Below are 27326 nucleotides of genomic sequence, written 5' to 3' on the forward strand. Positions count from 1 at the left end.
AATCCAGCGATTTGGTCCCTGATGGTCAGCTTAGAAATATCCTCAATAAAAGCTCTATTCTGCCTGCCAAAGGAGTTCTTTCAGTTTTGGCCCCACCTCCCCCACAGGGATTCACTACCTTGCATAATTAGCTCCTTCCAGCCAATAGCTGAAAAGAGGCCGGTAACTGGATAACCACTGGGCGGATCTATGATAATCAAAGGGCTGCTTTAAAGAAACTCTGACAAGATTTTCCCCTTTCAGTGAAACTCCTACTATGTACAGTTACCAAGGCTTGCGAGGTCACACAGTGAGGAGACATGCATGTGCACTGCTGTGAAAATGCAGCCCTGTACAGTCAGTGTGGAGCCGAAATGAAAGAAAGAGTGAAAGAGCTTTTCAGATACTCACACACAGCAGATGCATGCAAGGATGGAAACACACAAACGCAGCGAGAACACAACATACTTGCGGTTCCTAATCAGCAAAGGGAAGACCACATATTAGCTGCAGATTTTATGGTCGTGAAGGATTACAGGAGGATCGCCAGCGAAACTCTCAAGGAATGATGATCCCCGCAGACCTTGGAGTCTGCAACGATCTTTGAAAGAAAACACTGAAGACAGCGCTGGCAACAGAGAGCGAAGGTCATTCTCTCACCCACAACACTAAATCCACAAAGGCTTTTAATGGTGCGAACCAAACGCCAGAACTCACATGCCATGAAAGGGCAGCGCTGTCCTTCGCAAAGTTCACAGGAAACTTTTTCCATAACAAAGTTTTGTGTCCAGTAGAACAAACATCATTATCGAATCTCAACATCTTTGGTAAAACAGAATGGCATAATTGTGCTCTGATACACCCAGTTTATTAAAAACAATCGCGACTGTTGCACACTCTGCTATTGATCGAGTCAAACACAACACATGATAAAACAAGTGAGTTACACTATAGAATCTTTAGGGCATGACCTGAGCCACTAATAAATCACAGCACCAGAAAAATCTGCAAACAATTATTGTAAATATTTGGAAATTATTCTCATTAGGATACACAAACAGTGATTATGACATATAAAATTGGTACATGATCAATATGACAAATGAGTATACAAACAATCATAAGAGAATAAAGCACCAACTAAGGAAACCTTTCATCACATTGTTTCCTAAAAAAAATGGCACAGCATAAACAGACTTAGAAACGCCAACTGTAGCGAGCCAGAGGAAATCCTTAAAACAATTTGGCACATCCAGTCCTCTCATAAACAAAACACTCATTGTTTGTTGTTGTTGAGTTTTCCTGCAGATTAATGTAATCCGGTGTGCACATGTGCATGGGTGGGAGCAAACGCCTGAGGAGCGTGTCTGTGTGTGCGTGTGTGGACGTAGCTTGTAACATAATGTTGTTGGGAAGCAGCCAGAGGAACCGTGGATGAGGAAGTCAGAGGTGTTACGTACGTCACCACGGGGTCTCTGCCTACACACCAGGTTGTAGCATCTGATTGAAATAGGCCTGTCTTCTTCTTGTCTCCTGATCCAGCTGCTCTTTCAGAGTCAGTAACTAGAAAAAAATGGAAGGGAGTTAGACAAACATAAATCTTTAGAACAAAAAAGACCTTCCCATCCACACGTAGAATTAAAATACCTGCTCTTCCAGGCATTTGACCCTCTGGCGATGGGCCTTCTCCCTGGTCTCCAAGGCCCGCTCTGCTTGGAGCTGACCGTCTCTCAGACGAGCCGTCTCCAGCTCCAGCTCCTGGTGATGACGTGCTGTCGCCTCCAGGAGGCGCTGTGCATGAGAGTGCTCCAACTGGGAGATCTGGGCCTGAAGACAGTTCACATCAGTTTATATAGTTGAAAAGAGAGTTTAAGAAAAATAAAGGTGAGGATTCTGTTGCTGTAATCAGTGTTTGAGCAGAAGGGGGGGTGGGGGGGGCACAGAGGTTCTGGATCAGAGGGGTTCTTAGTTCTCTAAAATCAAATCACACTGAAAACACTGCAGCAGCCTCCCTCTGAGGACTCTGACTGATATGCCACTACACTTCACATGCAAATTTAAATGCTTTCAGACTTCAAGCTCATCTGGCTTTTTGTGCTACCACCTGCACTGAAGGCGGCTGCACCTTCAGTGAAGTTAGAGAGGGTTCCAGATTCACACAAGAAACATTCCAGTGTTGTTAAGTATCACGCAAGTTACAGCAACATTTTAATTTACACTTACTCATGTGAGAAAATTAAAGATATACAGTATATAATGTAAACTTGGCGATGCAGCAGCTTTGAGTTTCCCGTCTGAATCTGCTTAATGTCCTAATGATGTCTGCTGTGGAGCTGTTTGCAGTGTGACCCCTGCCTCTCATGCAGCAGCCTCTGACCTGCCCGGTCTGCACCTCCTCCTGCTTTGCAGCCAGCTCCTGCTCCAAGTCGCGGACTGCCTGCCCCAACTGCTCCTTCTCTCTGGCTGCCGCCGCTGCCTCCTCCTCCCTCCTCAGCCTCTCCATCTCCACCTGACAACAACACGAGGGTGACATAATGTGAACGACTTTACCATGATTGTTCTGCACTCATGTGCCTTCCTGTAATGCGTGTAGCAGAAGCCAAGCACAGAGCCTCTTGGTTCTCACAGTCCACCTACATGTTTCCATCGCTTAAAGATCGCTTCGTGCAACGTGTGACAAAGGAGATGAATATGTGGAAAACGGAACATCAATGTTAAGCAAATGACAAACTGAAGCATAATGAAGCAGCAAATTATTCAAATCGTCTCCTCCGGCATGGATTAATTTGGCTGCCCATTTATGTCCCCGAATGCTTCGGCAACTGCACGTCTTCACTCGGTCCAGAATGTGGCAGCAAGGCTTCTGACCAACACTAAACGCCTATTACTTCAGTCCTGGCGTCTATATGTACGAGGGCTTCCAGCAGTTTCAGAATTGACTTTAAGACGCTTTTAATTACGTTTTAAAGCCCTCTGCGGTCTGGCTGCTTTATATATTTCAAATATTCTACCTCATATTCAGCACCAAGACTTTTCAGGTTTCCCGACCAAAAGCTGTTTAATGTTCTGGGGTCCAACAAAAGGGGGATCATGTCTTCACTGCTCTAGCTGTGATATTATGAAGCTGTGATTTCCAACCAGTCATGACAACTTGTTGAACTAATCCTACAGATAAGGGATGAAGGAATAGCTTAATATTTTGGGGGATATGCTGGCTGTTTCCTCCTATTTATAGTCTCTATGCTAAGCTAAGCTAACCTGCTGCTTGCAGTAACGTCATATTTACCCTACAGACATGAAGGTCGTATCAATCTTCTCGTCAAACTCTTCAAAGAGGGAGAGAATAAACTTATTTTCTACAATGTCAAACTAATCCTCATGTCCGGTGCAGCAGACAGATCGGCTCACCTTCTCCAGCGTCCTTCTGAGTGCTGACTTGTCTTTCCCGAGGCGTGTCAGCACCCTCTCCATCTCTGCCCTCTCACTCTGTAGTTTATGCAAAGAGCTCTGAAGATTGGTGACCTTGTGGTGGAGTTCCTCCTTCTCTCGCTGCAGCTGCTGGGAACTCCCCTGGGCCTCCAGTTCAGCTTCCTGCTGTTGCTTCAGACTCTGGGACACAGTCAATCACCCACACATCAAAATGGTGTCTCAACATTTGGATCTTTATTTGCACTTTGACCTCAGTGTGACTCACCTCCTTCAGTGTCCTGTTATGTCTCTCCAGCTCGGATTCTTTAAGCTCTAAGTCCTGTTGGGCTCTTTGAAGGTTCTGGTTCTGCTCTGTTAGCTTGTGGTTCAGCCTCTTACTCTCTGAAAGGGCGTCTCGTGTTTTATCCAGACGCTCCTATGGGCACAAACATGTCGATGTACGCTACACAATGAGGCACTCAGTTTCATCAAAACTCAATTTTGCTCTTAGGCTGACCCTGTATTTCTCACCTTCCTTTAGATTCTGTCTCTTTTACAGTTCTTGACATACTGTTGAAAGTTGCAGGCGAGAGTCTGCGTTTTCTCTCACTTTTTACTGAACGACCTGACAGCGTTTGAGCAAATCAAGAGATTTATACCAAGCATGTCATGTTTTTGTTTGCTCAGTATCTTTAAAGTGCAGTCCCAAACTACGACCGGAAAGCTCTCCTGAGAAACTCTTGGAGAATTAATGAGCTTGCCTGAGCATTTTATTGCTCAGTCTTTGAGGTCCTTCAGGAAAACCACAGCAGCAAATGTAAATGAAAAATGCCCGGTGTGGAGCTGAGAAGGTTGCATAGCTGCACCGTAAATCAAAGCAGAGCAATGGAAGCACGGCTATTCGTCTTATTTTGAAGTTTCAATCAAACATCCTGATGTTGAGCAAGGAGAAAAGCTTAGAAATTAAAAATACACAGTGCATATGATTTGTGTTATGTTACAGAAATGAGTTTTTCTTAAAATGCATCTATGCCTGTGGCCTCGCAGTATTTCTCTTGTTTAAGGATGCTAGGTGATACACTGTACCTGCAGCAGCTTTCGGTCCTGCTCACTGGCAGTCAGAGCCCTCTGCAGCTGTGTGATCTGCTCCTGCAGGGCTCCGCTACTGGTCCTGTTGTCACTGAGGGTGTTTGACAGATGGTGGATCTGTTCTCTCAGCTGGCTCTCGTGCTGCTCGGCTCGAGCCAATGCCGTGGTCAGCCTCTCCTCGCTGACCCTCAGCACTGCGCAGCGGTCCTCGCTCTCACCCAGCTTCCTCCTCAGCTCTGTCAGTCTTTCCTGCAGCGCCCCTGCCTCTGCATCCAGCTCTGCTGCCCTGAGCTGGGCCCTCTGTAGCTCACCTTCAAGGGTGCGCTGGGAGAGCTCCAGGCGGCTCACCCTGCTCTCTGCTGCTTCCAGGGACTCCTTCAGCTTCCGTTGCTCTGCATTTGCACGATATTCTAAGCCCTGCAGGAGCTCCAACTTGTCCTGTGGAGGAATAGGTACAGGAGTTGTTACTGTCAGATGGTGTGCACTGTTTTCGTTGACATTAAACTCTTTGCCTTTTACGTACTTGCAGTGCTCTGGACTCTGCCTCGGCAGCTTGCAGACTAGTCCTTAAGTGAGCTGCCTCCTCGTCAAGGCTTCTCTTCTCCCTCTCTGTACGACGTACTGCTTCGTCCTGCAGGGAAAGGGACGTATGCGCCTCCTGCAATCGCTTTGCCATCTCACTTTGTCCTGGAGGAATAAGTTAAAAATGCTGTATGTCTAAATGGAATTAATAACCGGTGTTTACTGTGTTTGTAGGGTCCACCTACCCTGCTCTGACTGCTTCAAGGACTTTTGTAGTTGTAGCAGCTGGGTGGCTGATTTATCCTGGCTGCTCTGGAGCTCTGTCACCTGCTGACTCAGACTAACTATCTGAGCCTTGGCCTCATCCTAAAGGAAGAAGAAATGTTTATGAGACTAAAAAGTGCCAAAAATGATCTGAAAAGAAGAGATAAGATGTACGTTATGGTCCCTCACAAATTGGTCTTGGGCATTAAGCCACTACATCAAACTGTACCCTGTCTCTTTGTGTTTCCCTGAGCTCCTGCTGGAATTCCCGTATGGTCGTATGCACTGAGTCCACATCCAGCTCTTCATCTTCACCATGAGACAAGGACAACACGGATCCATCTGTCACGTTGTCCCCTCCTAACCGAAGACCACGCTCATTAATGCATCTGCTCATAACAAAAAATGGCATAATGACACCTCATCATGAACGTGCATGACTGTACCTTTTACTTGCAGGTGGTTTCTCCAGGGAGAGGGAGACCGTCTGCGGGACCCGGGCGTGCCTGCAAGCCTCCTGTGGCTGGTGCCAACAGTGCGTCGCAGAGCTGAACACAGCCCCACCAACCTGAGCTCCAGGTCCCTGCGTTTAGCATCGGCCAGGCCCAGCTGCTCTTCCAGATCCTGTGCTTTGCTTTCAGCGAGGCCAACCTGCACAGAGAGTTCCTTCACCTGGATCCTGGAGTCCTCTAAGGCTTTCCCTAGCTGGGCAGCGGATTCTCTGTGCCTCTGGTCACACTGCTGCTGATAAGCCTCTCTTTCCTGCAGCAAATCTCGGCTCTGATGCTCGGCTGTCTCCAGTTCCACCGCACGGCGCTGCAGACCTGCAACCTAGGCACAACACAAACCTCATTTTCTCTACCAGTCATGCATGTATTTGTTATATACTACAGGTAGTATAGAAGCCATAACTGGGGTGCTTTCAGAGGATTTAGAATCTTCTAGAGGTTGTACATGTGAGAATGTATATGTTTACACCACAATCTACCAATTTTGTACCTACAGCAGTGCAAAACAGTGATGAACAACACTGCAGAGTAATTCCTGAAACATGTCTTGAGCGTTATCTAGTGACCAACGTGTAACTGTGTAAATAAGAGGCACATGGTTTCTGTAAAGGGTTAATGTGCTTTAGGATGACAACACTGTCAAGTGTCAGTGACAGCATTTCCAAAAGCATCTTCTAAAGTGTATCATAAGAGGTTAAGAGGTACAAGAATCATGGCTGAGGCATGAAATTCAACGACAAAATACTTTGGAATGAGCCTTCTAGATTAACCAGGCTTCAAATACATCATAATAATGGGGAATGTGTTTCAAGTTGCCTCCATGCTCTTGGGAACAGAATACAGAAGTATGCCATATGTTCACTTGACTATCTGCTGCGGTCATGAGAATTTGGGGACCCTAAAAAAAGGGTTATGGGACGGAAGAGGTTAAAAAAAACCCTACTTTAGAGAATGGAAAGGCTAATTTTTCCTGTTTTGCAACACAAACTAGCGTTTATCTTTTTTAATTTCTGGTAGCATTAAAGCAGAATTTTGTTAAAAAACTGTTCAGTTACATTCAGAGAAGAATTCAAAGTAAAACTGAAGGCAATCCATCAGTGTTCCAACAGAATATTCAGTGTGTTGTGGTTCATGTTCTGTCTCTGCATGAGTATCGCAGATGACAGGTATTCTTAAAGTATGTTGTATGCAAAGGTGGAATGTTTGCTCTAGCATGTTGTTAACAGACTAATTCCCGGAGGCCTTCTACCTCACTGAGCGCCGCCTCTCTGCCGGCCTCGCACTCCAGCACTCTCTGCTTCAGAGTGAAAGCCTCACGACGTGCCTCCTCCTCCTTCTGCTCCTCCTGACACACCCGGGCCTGCAGCTCCTGCAGCTCCTGTTTCTGCCGGCTGTTCTCACCTTCAAGGACCTTTACCTGCTCATGTTAACATAGCACACACCACTTGAAGGTAATCCTTTATTTGAAATAAATCAAATGGAAAGCAGTTACCGCAATAATCTCTCACCTGTCTGCGCAGCTCCTGCAGCTCTCTGCGTGCCTGCAGGCGAGTCTTCTCCAGCTCCCTCATTCTGCTGCGTAGAGTGGTTGCCTCCTGGTGCACCGAGCTCCTACATTCCTCTAAGACTGCCACTTTCTGCTCCCTCTCCTCCACAGCTCTTCTTAAACTAGTCAAGATATGTTCAAAGTTAACGAGACAGAAAACAGGAAAAATACCCATTGAATTTACAGGAAGTCTGCTCTTCCATGTGACGGCTGTACCTGCTGTTGTCACTCTCTGCTCTCTTGATGAAAGCTCTCAGTTCCTGGTTGGAGGCTTGGATGGTCTCTTTCTCTCTGGTCTCATCACCCAAGAGCCTTCTCAGGTCCAGGGCTTCTTTTCGCTGCTTGTCCCGATCCTGGGCACACTCCTGGAGCTCTCTGTGAGCCTCAATCAGCTCCCTTTGCCCTTTAATATGTGCATCCTCTGCCTCCTGCAGCTGCCGGCGAAGGCCCTCTAACTTCATGTCCAGATTTTGGAGAATGAAAGGCACAGAATGTCAGTGAGGGTGACTTAGGAGGTTTCATGGATAAAAAGTACATTTCTTGTTTGTGAGATTAATAGCTAAGGTCCCATCTAGAAACTCTGTGAAAGTATTTTTTACTCGTTACTGGTTTCGTGATTGGTTGTCAACCCAAACCAGAGTTTATTTGCTGATATAAATTCCAAATGGGTACAAACATAGTTAATAAGGAAAAGAACAATAAGCCTCAAACTGACTTTAAAACCATCTGTTTTCAATATAAATCCAATAAAACAAAACACACAAAAGTCTTTATATTCTCAAAATTCATCAAAAACTTCTATTACCTGCAGAAACATGTACTAAATCTAATCATCAAATCGAATAAGAAAAAACCCTTCAGCACAGTGAAGTCAATACATACAGTATTACTCCACACAGACTGACTCTGGATCAGATAATGCATCAGATCGTCATTGTTTGAAAGCTAAACCTCAACATCTCCTATTTTAAGTGCTATGTGCACAATCCAAAGATAGTGTATGACCTATATTCTGTTTTATGGCAACATGTTGTGTGTAGTGAGAGAAAGAGGGAGGACAGAGCTTATCTGGGCATGGATGAGAGCCAGTTGGGCCTGTGGCCAGGTGCTGTCTCTCCCCATCTCCTTGCTGCAGCTCGCAGTGTAAAGAATCCACGGAGAGCAACATGATAAACAGCAGGCCCCACCACCACCTCCAGGCGGTGGGGGGAGGAGGGAGGATGAGGAGTAGCAGTGTTATGTTCAGAGGCCACACAAGATGGTTCTTTCTCATAAACTCTAATGTGAGAAAAAACAAGCCAGTGCTGATCTGGCCAATTATACTTTATTTTATCTGATTTTTGGAGGGGCGGGAGGAGGGGGGCAGAGAATATGAGGGCAGCAGTGTTGTGTTATGTGAACGGGAGAGGGGGACCTGGAGTCCCAGTGGAGCCAGCCTCTCGCTGCTGCTGGGGAGAAAATAAACACTCCCCCGCTGGCTTATTTACACAAGGGGTTAACTCAAACTTTGATTTCATATTATGGTACCAGGGACCGTGTCCTCCCCTCTCGCTCTCTCCCCCTCTCAGGCTCACTAGCTCTCTGTCACACACTCTCACTCCTGTTTTGTCACTGTCTGACATGAGACTCATGAGATGGGATAAGTGAAAATAATCAAACAAGGAAGCGAGCAGGGGCGGAGGCCAAATATGACAGTGTCGCTGAAGTTTGACTTGATATATGGAAGGGAGGGCAGTCCAAACCCCCAAACCCCTCTGCTCTGGCTCCACACAACCTCATTCACTATACTTTGACAAGACTAAGGAGACAGAGGGAAGACAGGATGATCTTCATTTTTGCTTTTTTATTGAAACCAAAAAGTCCCACACAGATAAACAATCCCCCTATCCAGGGAAAGCAGGCTTTTAAATCAAGGCATGGTGGGGCCCTTATAACTCTGCAGTTAGATCTTAATGAGGTGACTGTGACCTTGTTATTTCACTAAAACGCTCAGTGACCCCATGCCTGCAATCCTGACCACAAGCAACCCCAAGAGAAGAGATTTACGGCTCTCATTTGGCTCAGAGAGGTATGTCACTGGGCCAGAATTATAGTCTCTAATTGCGCTTTTATATTTATATTAAGGTCAATGGAACTAAGTGTTCCCCCAGTGGACCTGACAGGAAAAAGACACAGAATGAGTGCTGAGTGGGAGTCTTGAGAGTGGACACCCCCGCTCCTTGTAGGGTTTGGCCCCGCTCACTCTGCACCTGATGGCACCCTGATGTTAGTAAAGCTCTGTGGCATTGGCCAACGTCAACAGCAGCCTATGGTAAATGGCTCTCGCCTCACACTTGTACTAATTGGTGCAAACTCCCCCTCACTCTAGAGGCAGATCCGTGGTCTCCCATCCGATGCCAAGTCAAACAATCCTGTCATTTCCTATGCATTTCTGTGATCCTGCTGCACAAACCAACTCTGGTGACATCCAACCTATGTATTCTATGATCTTTTTTTTTATATTTCCACGTGCAAATCAAGCTGGTGAAGTTATTAAAGGGCCTCACCTCATGTTGTGTGTGTTCTCTCTGTTGGTTCAACTCTCTGACCTGCTCAGTTAGACTCTTCTTGGCGCTCTCATGGGAGTTCAAAGACTCTTCAAACTGAGTCCGCAAGTCCTGCAGCTCAGACTGAAGGACGTCCATTGCATTCTGGAACACAGAGGTGCAAAATCAGGTATGTGTAAAGAACAAGAAAAGCGACCAGAGCGAATATGTCCCCGGCACACTTTACCTTATCCTGCTCCTGTTTGCTTAGTGCCCCCCTCTGTGTGCGTTCCATCTCCATGCCTGCTGTGGCCAGATCCTGCTGCAGGGCTGCTAGCTTCTCTGTGAGGGCAGCCTTCTCGGCCTCCATTTGGGACAAAGCCTGGCCACAACAGACTGCGAGGTCAGGGTAATTTAGACTATAGCTCACAAAACGTTTGGCCACAAAGAAAAAGAACACTGAGTGATTGAAGAGGGCGACAGGTACAGCAGCTGCAGTCGCAGCCCTGTTAGCATATAGACCTGTCAACATCAGCTCACTTTGGAAACATGCTGACATCAACCCACTCCCAAACAGTCATCGCTGTGGGAGAAATGTTTGCAAACAATGCTGATGTGTTAAGCCAAAAAAACAAATCAAGCCATTGGAAACTTTGATTCCCTTTCAGTCAGTCAGTACACTCAGAACAACACATCAGTATGGAGAATGTGTCCTCATGAGACCAACCTGAAGAAACTCTCTCAAAACGCACATCAAGGTCAGTGAGTCCTGCCTTCCCTGCACAGACTCTCCATCTCAATCTTTTTGTGCTTCACCTCACTTAACCTGACTACAGCAGAACCACTGCTAGTAATTTAAGTGACTGACAGGTGAGCTAGCTTCCTACCCAGGGTGTTCTATCAAGGCTTGTTTCTTCCTCCTGCTTGTTTAGCTCGCTAACTAGCTGCACTTAATGTAATGTCACTGAATCAGAGGCTACGAGAATGACAAGATGTCTTAAACCATCCAGAGCAAAGGATATACTTGGTATGGATGCAGCCATGCTCAGAGAGTTCAGAAAAACACTAACCAAGATTACAGGATTACTGACCTCTTGACTGGGGGTGTTTGGTAAACCTTCAAAAATGGGGATCCCCTTTCTACCTGCAACTACAGGCCTATCAGTGTCCTACCTACAGTGTCAAAGGTTGCAGAGTAGTTGATTTGTCTTGCACCTCATGCAATATGGCTTTAGAGCCGACTATTCAAGTGAGACAGCAAACTTTTTTAACAGAAAAGATCAAATATTGGATAAAGGTCACGTTTCCCGAGCTGTTTCTTGACCTCTAGAAGGCATTTGACACTGTTGGTCATAGATTTCTCATGTCTAACTTATCTAGCTTCTGTTTTTCTTCAGATGAGCTTAATGGATAAAATCACATCTGTTAAATCGATCTCAGTATGTCTGAGGACAGACTCGTCAATCAGCTGCCCTCTGTCTGTCCACAGCAGGGACGCTGCCAAGGGGAGGCAGTATGCAGTGTAACTGTGTCATGAATAATGTCTTTAGTAACATTAATTCTCTCTTTTTCTTTTTATGACTGTTTATTATTACTGCTGCATGCTTAAAAATGATCATTATGTTCTGTTTTAGGGTGACTTTGTAATATCTGTCCAGGCACTACAGATGAAAAACAGCCTCTTGGCTAACTATGGCGCACTCACAGTAATGTCTATTAATGTGCACTCTCCCTGTTAAATAACCCAACAAATAAGCAAAAATAGGCTTGGACATGGTGAAAATATTATGCTGAGATAAACTTCCACTGAGGGACGAGGAATGAGACCTTGCATCTTGCATGAGGATGCTGGCAGAACATACTGTAACTCCTGATGGGGACACACTGACAACTGTGAAGACAGAGATTGGGATGTTGTGCTTATGAGACAAACGCTTCTGCTACCTGAAGATACTCCAAAAAGGGCCCTAAAAAAACCTATGAAGGCACCACCTCACACACCTGCTGCTTTTCACTCTCAGCCTGCAGGAGGCTGTGGTTGAAGTCCTGCTGCAGTCTGGCGAGCTCCTCTTGCACCTGCTGCAGCTCCTTCTGGCTGTGCACACGCAGCTCCTCATGCTGCCTATGCAGCTGCTCCTCAGATTGCTCCCGCTGAAGCGTCAGCTCCGCACGCTGCTGCTCCTGTCAACCATCAAACACGCGCCCTCCTGATTACCGAACAGATAGCTAAAGAATCCCATTTAAGCTAACTTAACAATGCAAGTCTCACTCTACCTTTTGCCGCCGTTCAGCCTCGAGCTGCTCTCTGTGAATCTGCTCTTTGCTGTTCAGGGTCAGCTGAGCATTCCTCTCCACCTGGGCCAGCTTCTCCTCCAACCTACTCTGCTCTTGTGCAGCTTGTGCCAACTGTCGTTCAGCATCCACACGCATCCGAGCACCATCACCTGGGCGGATGCATCCATACTCCATCAAAATTGCACTCAGTGATTAGATGGAGACTCGGGGTTCAGCAAGATTTCATTTGGAGCTTTATTTACGGGGATACTCATGCTTGTCTTTATGTGGAACATGCTAGCTTAACACCACTTATCCGATCCATATGTGTTTGTGCGGAGTGGTGGGACCCTGGTCAGCTGAGAAAGCAGCTCCAGTGATCCTGCAGTCCAGCTGTTGCAGAGCTCACAGCTGAAATATGGATCTCTAGTGGGCTGTTGGAAAGGCTTCATGGCCAGGGGGCTTGGCACGGAGGACAGTGGGGTCTCTGAGGGAGGGGGCTACTCACGCGTCAATGCCTCGTTAGCCAGGAGCAAGCTGCGCCTCTCCCCCTCCATCCTGGTGCGCTCGGCCTCCAGAGACGAGGCAAGCTCCTGGCTCTCAAACAGAGCCGTCTCCAGGGACTCCTTCTCTGCTCTGGAACACAGCGGTAAAGTGGTTTGAGCTCCGAAAAAAAGACCTTTGAACCACTAGGTGTAGAAGGTCATAAAATCCAATGATCCATCATGAGCAAAGTTTCCAAATAAAACCATGTTACTTAGAGACTCTTGTTACATGTGACTGGCCGCGCTTTAGAAAGTGAAATTTGCCTCAAAAGTCTAAATGGCCTTAAACACGCGTTGGCAGTTGGTCTGACTTAAACAAACACACACACTCTGAGTTGTTTATGATGCTTTTGAGGGGACCAAACTGACTGACATTCATTCCTTACACTCTTAACCTAACCATAACCATAACTGCTACATGCTTAACCCCAACCCTGACCCTGAACTTAACCAATGAAGACAGAAACAATTTTACTCCAGCTTGTGCTGAATGCAACTGCACAAAACAAACTGGAAAAACTGGTTTTAAATCTGAAATTGGTCCCAAAACATTTTAGAGGTAAGACCACACAAACAAATACACACACACACACACACACACACACACACACAGATGCACTCAGACCTAAGTGCAACCAGCTCCTGCGTGAGACCACAGGCGCTTCGGTCAGCGGAGTTTAGCCTGACATCCAGAGCAGCCTTGTCCTTGGCCAGCTCCTCCCTGTCATGGGTAGCTCTCTTTAGGGCTGTGGTCTGTGTCTCAAGCTCCTTCCTGCACGCACACAGCTCCTCTGACACAGTCTGCATCTGCCTGTTGACCTGGAGACCGACACACACAAATAAAAAAATACCATCAAGCAATTAATCAATACTCTTTGCTTTTTGCTTCTTAATACCATACACTAAATCACGATGTGCATTCAAACTATGGCATACACACTTCATGGCTGTATTATCATAACTGTGGAGCACATTTTTCATGAGTAAGAGTATGAGCAGCAGAAGGAAGTCCTACATTAACAGTTACGTTATGGCTGGTAATGTGTGTCTGTTGGATTGAAAATGAGCCACCCAACCTCTGCACTTCATGCAGCCACGTTTGCTGCACTAATACTGAACTCTGCATACCCCTCGTTTTGCTGTTATGAAGCATAAATTAAACAAACTTTAAGTGATTCATGACAGTGTATAGGAACTGCAGGGCCATAACAAATGCATCGCCTGAAGCAAAACAAAAATGATTAGTGGGGTTATGATTTTTTTCCAGTTACCACTTAAATCACTGTGACACACTGCAGGACCTATATCTTGCAACAAAAATAATGAACTGAGAACATGTTCAGTTCATGTGGAACTTGCTAAAATTTATTCAGCATTTATTAAACTCCAACAACAGATTATTCACTGAGAAGAGGACTACCCTGGGATTCATCTTTTACGGAGGACATTCAGTGAATTCAGCTTCACGCCTGAGGAAAACATTCTGAGAGATACTGAGAATCAACAGGAATCAGTGTCGTTTAAAGGAATACTTCATCATTTTGGGAAATGCACTTATTGCTTTCTTGATGAGAGTTAGAAGATGAAAATGATCGATACCATTCTCATGGCTGTATGCTAAATATGAAGCCAGCTGACATCTAGCTTTGCTTAGCTGAAAGCATGGAGAAACAACTCGCCTGGCTTTTTCCAAAGGCAAATCATCTCAACTCTAAAGTTTTGTTAACTCTGTACAAAAATCAAAGTGTAAAAACAAAATTTCTTGATTTTACAAGGGGTGACACGTAGGAACTATTTCTTGGCCAGTGACTTCCTGAAGTCTCCACTGCTTGCCTGTCACCCTCCCCATGACATCAAGACTCCACTGGCTCAGTAAAGAAATAATTCCAGCACGTAACCCATCAGAAAACGTCAACCTCATCTTTGCATTAATGTTTGTGTCCAAATTAAACAAACAAGGTATGATGTGTTAATTAATGAGCTTTAGAGCTGCTACAAGACATGTTTTTTAAACTTTGGACAGAATAAGGCTGTCTGTTTCCCCCAGTCTACCAGAGTGGTGTTATCTTCTCATCTAACACTCAGTGAGTGACCTTATTCTCCAGGTTTGAATGGTTTGAATTAAAAGGTGAAAAATCTATAACTATAAGATGTGAAAATGGTATTTCACTGATATATTTTGCCTTTAGGGTCAGTTACTAGCACACCATCACACACTGGTTGAGTCTAAAATGGGCCCCTGCAACTTCTAATATTTCACTGCAACGGATTGTTTGAAAAGCAACAATCACTGTAATTTGATTTTGCACCAAACTAAAATGAACTCACACTAACTAAATATTAGCACATGATGTCTTTCAGCCTCTCCTTAGGTAAATATTAAAGTGGATGAATTACACCCATGTTATGGATGTGAGTGGTACCCAATAAGGGGATGAAACACGAGCTCAGTGCGATGGACGCCACTCCAGGGCTTGTTTTATACACGGTTGATTTATTTTTACAGATAAGCTATCTAAAAATGTTTGGATGGAATTTGTCAAATTGTTTAGGTTTGTTATATTCTAGCTGAGATCAACACGGATATCCCAGTTTCACATTCAGAACAGATAACAAAACACATGAAGATTCCTTTCATTCTTTCGAGGACGAAATAGGGAGATCTGGATCTGCTGAGGGAAGAATGGGAATACTTTAGGTGTTAATTTATTGGGTCTTTCAACTCCCACTGCATATCATATGTCTATCTATTTATCTTTTCCAGTTCACATTTGTTCATTAAGACTCCCTGCTTGTTATGTCCCAAGTCACTCATAAAACACAGAATGGGGCCCAAACTGCACTCTATAGCCCGTCTGAAAGAAAAAAACCATGGCAGATGTGTCCAGCACCTCCAACACTTTTTAATGTGACAACAAGCTCCACAAACCTGCTGAAAGCCATTAATAACATCAACATAGTTCTCCCAGGTGGTGGGAGCTGAGAGGATGGAGGCTGAAGTGTGTGAATGGCCGGGGGTGTCTGACCTGGGACTGCTGCTCCAGGGCTTGTGCGTTCTCCTTCTGCAGCAGACTCAGCTCCGTTTCTAGCTTCTGGCAGAGATCCTGCAAGTCGCTGTGGGAGCTCTCCAGGGCTTGTTTCTCAGCGAGCAGATCCATCATCTCCTGTTGCACCCGTGCTGTCTCCTCCCTGGCTGCTGCCCGCTCCGCTTCAGCTTCCCGTCTGCGTTCGCCGAGCTCTGCCTTCTCACCTTCTGTCTGGAAGGGAAGCAAAAACATTTCACTTCTGTTCTGTTCACCTTCTGCCTTCCATCAATGTTATAGGGGAACTGCATGGCTACTGACCTGCAGCAAAATGCGGTTGAGTTCCACCTTGTCTTTGGCCAGGCCTTCGCTCAGGGCAGCCATTTTGGCCAGTGAATCTTTAAGTGCAGCTTCCTGATTCTGCAGTTTGTTGAGGGCTAACTCATGTGCAGCACTCTGTGACTCCATCTGCGGAGTAAATGATGAATATTGGAAGGATCTAAACCCTCAGGGAGAAATCTACTAATACGGATCAGGCTAACTGGTGCAAGAACAAAGCAGTGTACCTTGCTGAGTGCCAGAACAAGGCTGGTCTTATCATCCTCCAACACCTCCTTCTGCAGGGTGATTTGACCCAGAGCCTCCTTGACTGTCACAAGCTCCCTACGAAGATCTGAGTGCTTTCCTTCAAGCTCCTCCAGGCTCCTCTCGCTGAAACACAAAGTGACTGTCTCACACTGTTTCTTTGTCTCACACACACGCAGATTATTTATACAAACAAAATCCCTTAACAGTAATCCATCTCCACTTTGAAACATGGAGAAATGTTGGTGCCAAAGGCCAGAACACTGAGGGAGTTACTTTTTGCCATATCGCATGTCCTGCTCCAATTCTTAGCTAATCAAATTTTTTGAAGCAAAAGAAGCCCTCAAAAAGAAGAAGAAAAAAAATTTCTTCTTGCATGAGTGCAGTAATGCAATGTAAATCATTTACATTTTCATCCAAATGTCATCTGGGTGCATTGCCGGCCGGAGAATGACATGTGTTCCTGATCTGAACTCTAAACAAACGGAGCTTGAAAACAATCATGGGTGACGGGGTGTGTGTTGTGTAACGGTCATTCCTCCTCGCTCATGCCGTACCCTCTTTGGGCCTCCGTGCGCTGGCGTGCCAGCTGCATCTCCAGATCCTCCCTCTGCTCCCTCAAGAGGTCCCGCTGTCTCTGGAGCTCCAGCGATGAGGCTCGCAGTACCCCCAGCTCGGCATGCTGGGAGTCCACCTCCTGCTGCAGCCCTGACAGCAGCATCTCCAGGCTGGCCTTCTCACTGTGGGACATGGAGGTAGAGAGGCAGAGGAAAAGAAAGAAACAGAGAGTATGCTGAGGTCAGCTGCTGCACAACGATGCACAACATCATCATCATTAGAACACGTGGTTTTCTTCTTCAGTGCTTGTATAATGTTGTATAAATATTGTTCCTGAAGAGGTTTCAACACATTTAAACATGTTCCGATAATGAGAGTGGAAATTATCTGCTTAATTAAACATAAAACCAAACTATAACATTTGTCATCATCATCATAATCATTATAACATTTAGATTTTTCCAACAATAACATTTAGTCCTGATGGCTATTTCACAATTAACCAAAAGGGGTCAAGAAAATATGACAGAGAAAGCACAGCTGAACGACTTTTCATCTGCTTCCTGAAGCCTCCGATGATGAGTGGACGAGCGGGGAGTACCTGGAGATGAGCTCCAGTGAGCAGCGATATCTGTTGCTGTCTCTCAGGCTTTCCTCCAGAGCTTTTTTCGCCTCCTGACTTTCCCTCCTTACTTCCTGGATCTTCTGCTCCAGCTCTCTCCTCTCAGAGTCCCTCTCCTGCAGGTGATCACGCAGTGTGTTCACTTGCTCCACGGCAGCATCCAGACGCCCACGCAGGTCCTGTGGTTTGTACGTGGGTGCAGCGTTTGTGGTGTGTGGGCAAAGAAACTTTGGTGAAATGTCACGACAATGTGTTAAACATATTATCTCTCTAAAACAGTGGTTCCTAACATTTTTGACTTAAAATCAAGTTAAATCTACTTGTGAGCCCTAATTACAGATTATGACCTCAGTGTGTCCTGGATTGTCTCATCTATAGGACTTTCACATGCCTGAATAAGTGAAAGAACACAGTATTTCATAAGAAAATGGCAAAAGGTCTGAATATATTTTGAAATATCTAAACATTTTGTGACCTTTCACATCACTTTTGGGACACCGTGAGCTCAGGTTGGGAGCCACTGTTCTAAAACATCCACAATGAGGAAAGAGCAGCAAAGATCAGTCACGTCTGTTGGACCTGTGTTTGTTTCTGGTGCTTGGAGAGAGCACTCTGCACTGTCATCAGGGTTGTGTTCCTCAGAGGAGACCAGCCATGAAGAGGTGAGGAGGACACATTTTCAGAGCCACTGCTGTCACCCTCACCACCAACCAACTGGACGTGGCAGATAAAATAAGGGAGAATGGAAATAACGTTAATCTTCTAATGTGGTAGCCTAAAGCGTGATGTAGCGCAGTGCGTTTGTGCTGTTCTGACCTGGTGAACATGGAACAAAATCTTTTGGAGAGCTTGGATCTCTGTGTGGAGGAGCTCCATCTCGGCTTTATCCTCTGTTCTCCGTGTCTCCTGAGCAGGAAACCATTAAGTTCAGATAAGCAGCACACACAGAGCAAGCCTGACATTCCCCAGACGGCAGCCCTCTAGACAAGGAAGTCGTGGAGTTTATCATGCCTGAGGTCCAGACTACATGCGAATTAGGCCCCTTAACCACACATCTATCTGCCACCTCCCAGTCACGATTCCCAAGTTCTCACCATCCTGTCCAGACTGATCTGCATGGTGTGGAGGCTGGCATCCTTCTCACTGTTCTGGCTGCGGAGGTGCTTCACCGTGCCAGTCAGCTCCAGGATTCTTTGGAGATCAATATGCACGAAAAAGACAGAGAATGACATCACAAACACACACACACACAAACACACGGTTCCTTGGGACGCTGGTGATTCAAGAGTGGCACGTACTCCTCCTCTGCTAGACCATCAACACTATCAAATTCTCTGCACAGAATCATGGGATTAACAATGACTTCAGATAAGATCAAAGGCCTGCTGAGACCCAGAACACAAAGGCACTGACAGTCCACAGGAGGTGGGACAAAAGACTCAACCCTATACATCAGGACAAGAGCAGCTAAATAGCTGGATGTGCAGGATTTTAATGATTAAAGCCTGCGTGAAGTAAATTACATTTTGGCTTTCCTTTCAGTCACAGGAAGAATGTGATCACCTCATCACAGAATTTCTATTTCACATGACGATGCTGTTTGATTTCTGGTCAACTAGACCGATCCTGAGACTGTAGAAAAATATGGGTGCAGGGTTTGTGCTGTCAGTCCCAGGTTGAGGTTCGGGGGCCGGTTGGAGTTAAAGTTGGATCGAGAAGAGACAAGACTTAAAATATTCTTCAATAAGCTTTTGCTTTTATTAGTATTTACTGAGTCCCAAAATCATGGGGAAAATGGCCTGACTTTTGAGGTTGAGGTCGAGGTGTAGCTATCACTGAAAGCAGAATCCAGCAGCCCTTAAACAAAATGCAGCTCAAAGCTGTATCGTATGTCATTTTGGCTGCTGTTTTCAAAGGACAGGAGGCAAACTCTTCATGACAGACAGGCCCATACGGATTTGGAGATGACTTTACCTGGAGTTAAGTTCGACTTTCTCTGCATCCCAGCGACCCTGAAGCTGCATAGCCTCTTTCAGCTTGTCCTTCAGCTGCCTCTCCAGTGCTGACATCTCCACACCACTAGAGGTGCTCTCCTGTGTTACTTTGGCCTCTAAGTTCATGCAGGCAACATGCAGCTGCCGGCCGGCAGCGACACACTCGCCGCGCATATCAGACAGAGTCCTGTTGAACAGAATCATGCACATCAAGATTTACAGCAAGAAAAAGTGTAATATATGAAATGTGACATGCTGTTTTCCTTCATGCAGGTGTCAGCCATTAGTCTAATTGAAAAAGCTGTATGTTTGTATGTGAAAAAGATGGATGCCTGTCGTGGACAAGCTCTGGGATTAGGGCTCACTTTGAAGTGTCTTCAGTTTGAGTTACAGTACAGCCTCTGACATGATCACAGCTGAGCTGAGCAATCATTATTAAAGCAAATTACTCTTCAATAGTGCTCACAGTGGTTCAACATGATAGAGGCCATGTCTTATAGGGCTCAAGCTTTGCCCTGATGGATGATTTCAACAGTGAGACTAGACACCTTAAGCCATCATTCCCCCCGTAAGGAAACAATGAGCAGGGAGACTGGCGACCCCGTTGACCTGTTCCACTTTGATCCTCGGCTGAGAGAGATGGATTGTGGTTGCAGTGGTGAGTGTGAGACAGAAGAGAGGTGGGGGTGCCTGTGGAATCCTGAGTCGCCGGAGGGATTCTGGCAGTGCGCCATGCTCACCTGTCAGTGAAAGTCCTTAGCTGGGTGAAAGTGCTCCGCAGGGAAGCGGCCTGGCGCCACAGTGCTCTGACACGAGCCTGTTCACGACTCAGCCGGGAGGCGCATGTCTGCAGAGAGAAGCAGACAACAAGGGGACTGAGATTGGAGGGTGGGTGGCAAGGATTGCTTACAGCAAATGATGGCACCTCTCATTTTATTGTGATCCCAAACAGATGCAATTCTGGAACTCCTGGACTCTGGCACACTGGCACGCATACAAACAATTGGATTTCCCTGAATCAACAGATGTAGCCCATTTACAGCACGAACGCCAGATTGTTTGCACAAAATTTTCCTCCCCCTCAGCACTTGGAATGTTTTCACAGGAAACAACAACTCAAAAATCATAGCAATGAAACGAACAGGGAATGAGAATGAATTGACGAAACTGGCTATGAATGGAATTCCTACCCCATGTGAACTCAACAGGAGTTTAATTGCGCAACCTCTGTGTAGAAAGGGGTAAACTTGAGCTTTCCCTGTTGTTTTTCTGACTCAAACACTTCATTTTTGTGATTTTTCTCACCTCTTGTTCTCTGCGCAGACGGGTATCACACAGCTCAATGTCCTCACGAGCCTTCCACAAGCTCTCCGTCAGCCCATGGTTGACGGTGCCTGCCTGTTCCAGCTGCTCCCGCAGCATAGAGTTGACTTGGCTGAGGCTGGCACACCTGCAAACAACAAGCATTATGACTCTGAGAGGCCATTTGGCACTTCTCTCATGGCTATGACACCCTCCAGTAACCCCTCCATAGGACCCAAACTCTGTCGTTCATATAGTCACTATATCACTCTGACATCTGTAGCCTTTAGATCCACCCTTGCCAACCACACTTAGAGGGTGAACATGTGTGACAGTTTTATAATGTCTGTGTCAACTTAGATTTAATTTCAACCAGATTTGCTTGTATAGTCATTGACAAAAATGTTTACATCATTCTCACACTAAACACACACCCTGTTACAGTAAAGCACGCCACATTGCTACGTTTGGTTATCTGCGTGACGGGAAGCCAAACCCATGTTTGCATGTCAGGGATGATATCGTGTTTAAAGGGAACGGAGATGTAGTGAAAGAGGGATCCAGTAACTCCAATAATAAGCAGAAACATATAAATCACTGTTACAGACTTACTGTCTACATCACACTGACATTAAAAAGAGCTTCAGTGGATAGAGCTTGGTAACTCTGCAGTGAGTGATATCTAAGTAAAAATTAGCAGGTCCTGGCAAAGTTTCTGCCATGGGCATTTCAAATGAAGTTCCATGGCTGTGTAAATCATATGGCATTAAAACCTGGCCTCCGCTGCAGAGGTTGGCCCATAATTAACGTGAAGCATCATTAAAATGTCCCACTAATTTTCTCTGACAAATTGGATGCTGAGATTATCTGCCAAGGGCAGGTTCTGCCTTCTCCCTGCAGCAGGGGCAGGGAAAAACACAGCAGGGAAGCTCAGGGAGCTGCTGGGAATATCTCTGGTACACACATTTCACAGAAATATTTCGGCTCCATTTCGGCTTCTCAACGAGAAACAGAGAAAGAAAAACAGGAGCAAATTTTTAACAGGCTTATCCGTGAATTTACTGTCTGCATCCAAAATGCGACTCCCGGCTGCTGTCGGCCATCTGATTCCAAACTTTGTGCACTTTTTCTAAAACTCCATATGTACTACTTACGCACACAGAAGCTGTACATTCTTCTCTATTAGCTGGGTAACCTGTCCGCCTGCGCTGCATGGCGTCCATCACTCACCTCCTCTGCTCCTCCTCCAGCTGAGCAGACTTATTCTGGATGGCCATGTTGAGATCCTGCTCTGTCCGCTGCTGACGCTGGGCTGAGTCCAGGTGGGCCTGCAGCTGAACACACACACACACACACACACACACACACACACACACACACACACACACACACACACACACACACACCACCATTACAGGCATCCTGATAACACTTCAGTATAGGCTAGCAGTAGGAAGTTAGCAGTTACCTAATATTTATAAAGCCACATAATTACAGTGTAAATCTGCTAATCCAAATTCTCTGTGGAGGCCACTCAGCCAAGAATAATATTTGGATGAATTAAATACATTTAAATAAAAGCACAAATCTTATTCAGGACATGAAGTGACCGTGTTTTGCTTTTCAGTTCTGCATGGTTCCTTCACTGCTTGTTAAAATGCTTTTCATTGCTTGCATAAACAACTGGATTCAAACAAATGAGCACAAAGGGCAGAACTGTATTGCACCATAGTTCTTATATGAGGACATAATGGTTCATGGTCCTTTTCATTTTATCACCCGCCCTGTGAAGTTTTACCATCTTTGTCAGGAGAAAGAACTGATCTATTGGACTACACGTCTATTTGAAAAACCTAATGCAGTAAAAAGAAAGGAGCTTAACAACGGTTTAATGCGAGCATCACTGATTCCTGAAGGTGAAGCTGCAGTCTAGACGTACCAACAACCTCATCTTCTCAGACTCTGAGGTCTTCTCCAGCACCTGCTCTTCAAGTTCACCACATCTCTTCTTGTATTGAAGAACCTCATAGGAAACAACAACAAGGTGTATAGTTACATCACAGGATCTTTATTTTTTTCAGGTGACGCTTCCAGAGAAATGTTGTCTGTTTCTAGTCACCTTGGTCTGAAGCTTCTGAACAAGCTGGGCTTGTCTCTGCTGGGCCTCCTGGTAGACCTGCAGTTTCTGCCTGTAAGCTCTCTCCTTGTTCTGCACTTCCTGGGATCCTGGTGACACGCTGTCCTGGTCTGAGTCCACTGCAGACTGCAACATCAGTATCTGATCAAGCTGGACGGAGACGTGCTTTAGCAAGTTTGACAATGTGCCATGATACCGCACATTACATCACAACACAGCAGACATACACTCTTTACATTTGCATAGTCTCATGCGATCTATTGCAACAGCCCTGCACCAAACCTCACAAAGCTTACTCGGGGGGACTTTTAATTATCCTGAATTCTATGTATGTATGTGGCACAATTCACAAGGCTTTACTGCACACCACATGTGTTGGACTGCATTACATTATATGGATACCTTTAACAAACCGGTAACTCAGTCTATCTCACTCTCCTTATCTGGATATACCAAAGATAAATGGTTGGACTGGAGGATATGTTTGCATTCATACGAGTCATTTAGCAGTTTTCAACAGTTCACTGTGGGTTGTGTTTGTGAAAGAATGACAGTCAATGCGTGGGAGCCTTCAATGCATTTTTGAGGTATTCTATGAATGCACGTCCATGCCAAGAAGAACAGTGTACAATACAGCACTCTTGATTGGTAATTACTATCATCGCATGATTCAATGATATCAATAGTGATGAGATGTGCATAGTGTGTTCACCACAAGAGCAGAAACCCTGTAATGGTCAACATTTGATGGACTGGATGATCTACAGACCATCTGTATTAATTCAGCGTGAGGGTGGGACGTATAGATGGGGTCTATGGAATGTCCAGCACAGTGTGTCTCTTCATTGGTGTTTATGCACGATGGCTGTACATGTCAAATCTAACAGCAAAGATGTACACATGTACTGGTCTTTCTCTTGTAAAATCTCATATCCTCTCTGAAATCCAAATGTCCTGTAACCTCTCAACCTCACACAACCTAAACTCCCTCTGCACCACCCACTCTCTATCCTGGTGCCAGACACCCTGTCCTCACTAATACAAACCACATGGCCCTAGAGCACTACAACACACTGCGTGCCTCCAGCTGCCCTTGCCGACTTCTCATTTAAAAAGAGAGGAAGAGAGCGAGAGTGAGGGAGCCCCCTCCCTGCAACACACTCCAAACCACCATCCAAGCCCTTCAAATCAACCCTGCGACCCACTCCCTCCCACCTCTCCTCTGTACCTCATCTCTTCTCTGGGTGCTTAATCTCTCCAGCAGGCTCCAAGAGAGCCAAGACAATAGTCTCACTGTTCAACACTGAACTCAGCCACTTTGCCACCATTATTAACACATTTTCAAATGCCCTTTTCAGAATTTTATACTACAAACTACCCTAACGGCCATCATGCACTTGGCTCTGTGCTTTTGGTGTTTTCTCCGAGGACCCGGGGAGCACAAAAGCTTCTTTTACTGCCCGTTGTTGAGGTGACAGCTTTAGGGACTGAGAAAGGAGGAACAACATGGGCGGAGTGTTTGAAACACACAAAACTGCAGCAGCTGTGTTTAAAGGGACTCCTGGAAACAGCTGTGTGCGGAGCATTAGTGATTATGCATCTTTTCAAGTATTTTGGCACAACTATAGCAATAACACTGACTTACTAACAAGCATGTACTTTATAAATACACCTTGAATACATGGCTGTAGCACACAAGGTTTACTGCAGCACATGAGCACAATCTACATCTGGAGCCATACAGAGGGTCTAATGCTGTTACTCTGGGGAAAGGGACCACAGTGCAACTGAGACCATACTGTACTCCACCAGTGCAACTCATAAAAACACACTCAATCTAAAACTAAACTGAAGTCACCCTCATCATAAGACACTCATAAATAGAACGGGCTTGGTTATCTCCACATATTTTCCTCCTCCACAGGGAGCATAGTTAACACCGTGGCTGAAGTTAAGCCATCTGGGAGTGCTGATGCAAAAATGAGCAATGGGCTCTCGTTGACCACCCACCACTATTACCTTTCTGTCACATCAAGTGAGCACAATGTTAAACAGTGTAAAAATAGTTAGGTTATAATGCAGGATTCAGATAAAGGCCCTCATCTCCTGAGGGGACATACCAACCTCTCGAGAGCTGCAAGGTCATGCAAATTACACAGATGCTGCAGATTTGTTTCTACTGTGTACAGTATGAGCAGTCTTCCTGTATGTACAGTACGTGTGGTTCAGTTCCATCATCTGTCACTGCTGTAGACTGCACCCTCTCCACCTTCGCTGTGCACTCAGTGACCAGGTGTCTCTGGCAACTCCTGCGGGTCCCCGCCCTGCCCGGACGAGGAGGGTTGTTTACACGTTTTCGTACATAGCTGCAGTGTGTCGGCTTCTTGCCAGCGCCTCGCCCCTGCTCCACACACTACGGAGGGGACGTTTTTTTATTGTTTCTCCCCAGGCAGCTGTAAAGCAGGAGGTCGGGGGCTGCTCTGGATTAGCCATGCTCCGTGCAGGAAGCTCCCAAGAGGGCGCCATAACGGTCTGTTGTGAAGACCCCCACCTTCACTGAACTCCCCAACGTCACCATTTACTCCCTTGCTCTGCTTGCATCATTTAATCTCATCACCCTCATCTCCAAGTGAGCTTGAACTCATTGTTCTTCACAACACACCCATCCATCGGTGACTGTAAAAAGGCAAAAGAGAGAAGCGAGTAATCCCAGTCCTCCATCTGCCCTAACTCAGGGGCTTACAGGGCTTACTGGGGGCCCAGAAGTGTGCTCACCGAACACCCCTGCTATTTACGATCTGCCTCGGAGTACAATCGCTCTCGAGCAGCCTCCGCGGCCCCCTAAAGTGGGCTGAGCCTAATCCCAATGTAGCCTGACTCTTTGAGGTCATCGACTGCCATTTTGCAATAATGTTCAAGATGCAATTTATATGAAACCAGACTTTTTTTCATGGTATGTTTTATGCCTCCATATGGTTGCTATGGTTGCTTGTCTTTTTTTTTTATTCCCAAGTATCTGTTTCTTGAGCTCCGCTTATGTTTCCAAAGTAAAAGACTTTTCAGCCTCTTAAAATGTGCTTTGAATTAGGTTTTTATATTTCTTGATATTTATGATTTGTGCCACTCCTCGTATTGTCTCTTTTGATAAATATTTCAAACAACATCAAGGGATAGTCCTGCTTTGATTCATCTGCCAACAAGCAACAAGAGAATCATTTTCAAGGCCCTTGTGAAGGCTTTGGTGTTTGGGCCAAAACTTGCTGCCTTGTTCATGTGGTAGATCAAAATCCAATCCATTTCACTTACACAGCTATGATTACAATACTCTCTCACTGACCTAACGTCACAGCATTTGGAGATCTGATAACTGACCAGTTTATCTATTGTTTCAACTGGGTTTTGTGAAATCCAGTGGAAACATCTTGGGATCTGCTGTGCATTTCTGAAGCCCTTTCTCTCCTCTTTTACTGTGTGACACTGGCATTATGGATCCATTCCTGTTTATCTACACAGAGATACATTTCCAGGCATATCCAGCAACTAGTCCACATCCTCAGTCCTCTGCCTTTCTATCTCTCCAGCCAGCATGTGAAGGGTTACAGCTGCAATCGTTTTCCCTGGCTTGGCCTGGGCCCAGAGGCTTAATAAAGGGAATTAATGGAGTGCACTATCTGTCAGATTCCTAAACACAGCTGGAGCGGATGTCCATCGCCCCCAAGCTGCCCAAAAAACTTACTATCCTACTTCAACAACATACCCGTTCCCCTTTCCCCTCACATTACCCCCTGAGTGCTGACTCTGTGAAAGAGCCCCAGCTGATTGTGAAAGCTGTTTATGTATCATCACTGACAGTAATTACACAATGTGGGATAACAAACGGGGAGAATGGAAGTGAGGAGGGGGAGCTGCTGTGAGTGTGTAACCATGGAGTGAACTCCCTGGTTATGGGGACAGCTGCTGTGGTGGTACACGGGGATACAAGTGATCTGTGCAAATACAGCCAACCTAATAATACATGCTGTGTACTCACAAGCATGCGGCTGGCCTCGCAGCGCTTAACACAATGCAACCCCCCCTCCCCGACCCCCACCCACCCGCAAGGACAATGGTGTACAAAACACACACACACCTACAGGGTCATTTGAGAAGCTCATATCTGATTAAGACGCTGGTGACATGAGAAAAAGAACTGAAAACTGTTTTTAATGTTTGACTTTAAAGTCAGGTAACATGAGCAGCCTAATGTCAAACGCTGACAAGGTTTAATGGAATACTTTCATCAAACATTCAGCGCTGGGATGGGCTTTTAAGCATATTTTCCCAGAGGAAGGCAATTAATTTTTACAATTTCGTGATAGTTGAGAGAGTCTGACTTTTTGGCTGTGTCCCAGTCAAACTGCAGCCTAAATGAATGGGTTTGTGCCAGGAGGAAAAACAAACTGGA

General features: G+C 45.7%; 1 protein-coding gene across 1 annotated transcript in view; it reads right to left on the reverse strand.

Moving 5' to 3' along the window:
- Positions 1 to 2: 2 nt before the first annotated feature.
- The window catches only part of crocc2 (ciliary rootlet coiled-coil, rootletin family member 2), a 33000-nt gene continuing 5676 nt past the window's right edge, over positions 3 to 27326 (reverse strand). The window contains exons 4-36 of the mRNA XM_076727188.1: positions 22865 to 23032; positions 22685 to 22768; positions 21976 to 22079; positions 20749 to 20893; positions 20184 to 20290; positions 19424 to 19630; positions 18544 to 18640; positions 18266 to 18355; positions 18029 to 18163; positions 17429 to 17628; positions 16827 to 17009; positions 16251 to 16395; positions 16006 to 16152; positions 15688 to 15918; positions 13287 to 13480; positions 12625 to 12752; positions 12117 to 12286; positions 11844 to 12023; positions 10090 to 10224; positions 9864 to 10007; positions 7534 to 7772; positions 7280 to 7439; positions 7021 to 7188; positions 5709 to 6093; positions 5492 to 5622; positions 5244 to 5364; positions 5000 to 5163; positions 4474 to 4914; positions 3674 to 3823; positions 3388 to 3588; positions 2357 to 2488; positions 1627 to 1806; positions 3 to 1542 (exon numbers count right to left, since the gene is read on the reverse strand). Coding sequence (XP_076583303.1) covers positions 1459 to 1542; positions 1627 to 1806; positions 2357 to 2488; positions 3388 to 3588; positions 3674 to 3823; positions 4474 to 4914; positions 5000 to 5163; positions 5244 to 5364; positions 5492 to 5622; positions 5709 to 6093; positions 7021 to 7188; positions 7280 to 7439; positions 7534 to 7772; positions 9864 to 10007; positions 10090 to 10224; positions 11844 to 12023; positions 12117 to 12286; positions 12625 to 12752; positions 13287 to 13480; positions 15688 to 15918; positions 16006 to 16152; positions 16251 to 16395; positions 16827 to 17009; positions 17429 to 17628; positions 18029 to 18163; positions 18266 to 18355; positions 18544 to 18640; positions 19424 to 19630; positions 20184 to 20290; positions 20749 to 20893; positions 21976 to 22079; positions 22685 to 22768; positions 22865 to 23032 — 5550 coding nt within the window. The 3' untranslated portion in view covers positions 3 to 1458. The remainder of the gene's footprint in view (positions 1543 to 1626; positions 1807 to 2356; positions 2489 to 3387; positions 3589 to 3673; positions 3824 to 4473; positions 4915 to 4999; positions 5164 to 5243; positions 5365 to 5491; positions 5623 to 5708; positions 6094 to 7020; positions 7189 to 7279; positions 7440 to 7533; positions 7773 to 9863; positions 10008 to 10089; positions 10225 to 11843; positions 12024 to 12116; positions 12287 to 12624; positions 12753 to 13286; positions 13481 to 15687; positions 15919 to 16005; positions 16153 to 16250; positions 16396 to 16826; positions 17010 to 17428; positions 17629 to 18028; positions 18164 to 18265; positions 18356 to 18543; positions 18641 to 19423; positions 19631 to 20183; positions 20291 to 20748; positions 20894 to 21975; positions 22080 to 22684; positions 22769 to 22864; positions 23033 to 27326) is intronic.

This window comes from Chaetodon auriga, chromosome 3 (assembly GCF_051107435.1).
Source record: "Chaetodon auriga isolate fChaAug3 chromosome 3, fChaAug3.hap1, whole genome shotgun sequence".
Taxonomy (NCBI): domain Eukaryota; kingdom Metazoa; phylum Chordata; class Actinopteri; order Chaetodontiformes; family Chaetodontidae; genus Chaetodon; species Chaetodon auriga.